The sequence below is a fragment of the Sinocyclocheilus grahami genome, unplaced genomic scaffold (assembly GCF_001515645.1).
Source record: "Sinocyclocheilus grahami isolate Dianchi unplaced genomic scaffold, SAMN03320097.WGS_v1.1 scaffold379.1, whole genome shotgun sequence".
NCBI lineage: Eukaryota > Metazoa > Chordata > Actinopteri > Cypriniformes > Cyprinidae > Sinocyclocheilus > Sinocyclocheilus grahami.
Window position 1 is genome coordinate 917,513 of NW_015505558.1, and position 2,225 is coordinate 919,737.

Genomic DNA, 2,225 nt, shown 5'->3' on the forward strand with positions numbered 1-2,225 from the left:
GGCACAGGTGCCCTTGGCAGTCACCATAGCTGATGGACAGGGATTCAAGGGGAATCGTGTGTGCTTGTTAGCAAAAGGAATGTTCGTTGTGTGCTGTTTGAGAGCATTGAACTGTGAGAGGCTGATGGCTGAATTGTCTGCCCACAGTGCTAGTATGGGGTCTGTTGTTGTGACATCATTCAGTTGTAAGCCCCCCTTAACCTGGGGGCCATATGTGTCAGAGTATTTGGCTAACTGGAAAGTGCAGAGCAGCGACTTTGAACCTTGCTCTTGGGCCTAGACGTTCCTGCGGCTGGCAGCGAGATTTCCTGTGACCTTTGTGACCTGACAGTCTGTCTGGGGTGGTCTTGGTGATTGAGGAGGCAGAGGTTCTCGCAATTGAGCCCAGAATTTCAGTTGTTTAAAATCTAGCAATGGCTCAAAGCGATCTAGCAGGTCTTTGCCAATGAGGAGAGGATATGTGTCCAATGGAGAAATGTACACAGGGTGCACAAAGTTCATAGGGCTGATGGTCAGGTGAATTGAAGCTGCCTGTTCAAGTTGGACCTCATTTTGGCTGTAGGATTGCACATTCAGCACACACCTCTGATAGTTAAGAATTCGATTCTGTCTCTTGGCTTCACTTTGAAGTCTGTCAAAAAGTTGGCTTGACATCAAAGTGATGTCAGCTCCAGTGTCCACCAGGGCCTCCAGTCTCACCCCATTTTCTAATGTGATGGCCAGAGTTTTTTGGCCACCCCCCCTTTCGATTAGGTTCCCTAGGAGTCTCGGCACTGGGGCTTGTGTGGTGACTGGCAAGCCGTCAGAGCTGGTCTTGTGTGGCTCGTCAGGGAGGCAGACCACCAAAACCGCGCTTTCTGGTACTTTGCGGTCCTGGCTGGAGGTGTGTTGCGGGATGTTGGCTGGTTCTGGTGGTTCCGCAGTCAGCTGAGGTGGTTGAGTGATGTCACCACTTGGTGATGGGATATCTGGTTCTGTGGTTAACAGTGGATTAGCAGTGATCTGGTTGGGAAGTTCATTTTGAGGGGACTCTGAGTGGGCGTTGGGGTAAGAGTTAATGCTTAGTCATAACTGATCTGACTCATCCCTTTTCTCTCCCTTATGGTGCTTTTCTTGGAGGAGTTCCTTTAAAAGTCTCATGATCTCTGCTGATTCAGATGTAGCTTTCTGGTTCTGTTCTGTGGATGGTTTATATTTGGGCTTGTCCAGGGCCTGTTGAGAGGGGTTCTGATGCTGGCAGTCCGAGCTCGGTGCTTGTGTCTGTGAGTGTCGGTTCCCCTCGGGCCGTCTCTTGGCTTTCCATGTGGCTCCACCCCTTCGGTTGAGGGGTAGTTGTGACCTGTCCCAGGATCTCTTGGGGCACTCATACTGGTGCTTAGGATGGGCACCACCATGGCCATGCTGCTCTCTGCTGGTTGGGAAGGACCTTGACATTGTGTTGACAGGTTTGTCAGTGTGGCTTGGCTCGGCGCCCTCTAGAGCAAGTTCAGAACTCTGATTAGTGACAGGATAGATTGTGGGGTTTTTTCCTGTCTTTTCAGAAGCAGTCTTTTGTTTAACATAGGCCTTATGGGCCAAATCTCGCAGCTGTTGGGTGGACATAGTCTGTGGGCAAGCCAGAACCCCCAAGTGGTGGCTCACTGTTGGGTGCAGGTTCCGGAGGAACAGAATTTTGAAGTTGAAATCCTGTTCCATTCCTGGCTCGTTCCGTGCTCTGAAGTAGGCCTGTCTGAGTCTGTTGTAGTAAGCCTGTGTGGTTTCCTGTCTGCCCTGTTTAAGGTCCATGGCAGTAATCAGTCCTTGCTATGACTCTGGGTCAGAGAACTCCTTAATCAGAGCCTGCTGCATTTGCTGGTAATCCCCTTCGACCGTTTCTGGCTGCCGGTCTAGAAAGCTCCTCACCTCACGGCTGGCGGTGATTCGGAGCAGATAGAGTCTGTCTCGTGTGGTAACATTGGCAACAGTTTGCAAGTGAAAGTCAATGTCTTTTAAGTAGGCGTGCACATCGTGGCCCCCTGCAGGGTTTGGAGTGAAAGTGGGAATGTTTCTAGCCAGCTTATCCAATTCTTTAGGTGACACGCCGTGACTGGAAGACAGCCTTTGAAAAGGCTCCCACCCCCTTTCTGCTGCTGGGGATTCAGGGATGCTGGCAGGTGATGTCTTGAGCAGTGGGCTCTCACCCCCCTTTCCAACTGGAAACCCTTGACGAGCTGGTATCAATCTGC

At 51.1% G+C, this 2,225-nt stretch overlaps 1 protein-coding gene across 1 annotated transcript in view; it reads right to left on the minus strand.

Moving 5' to 3' along the window:
• Nucleotides 1-559: 559 nt before the first annotated feature.
• LOC107549733 (uncharacterized) overlaps nt 560-2,225 on the minus strand; it is a 7,274-nt gene continuing 5,608 nt past the window's right edge. The window contains exon 2 of the mRNA XM_016230911.1: nt 560-1,799. Coding sequence (XP_016086397.1) covers nt 1,066-1,799 — 734 coding nt within the window. The 3' untranslated portion in view covers nt 560-1,065. The remainder of the gene's footprint in view (nt 1,800-2,225) is intronic.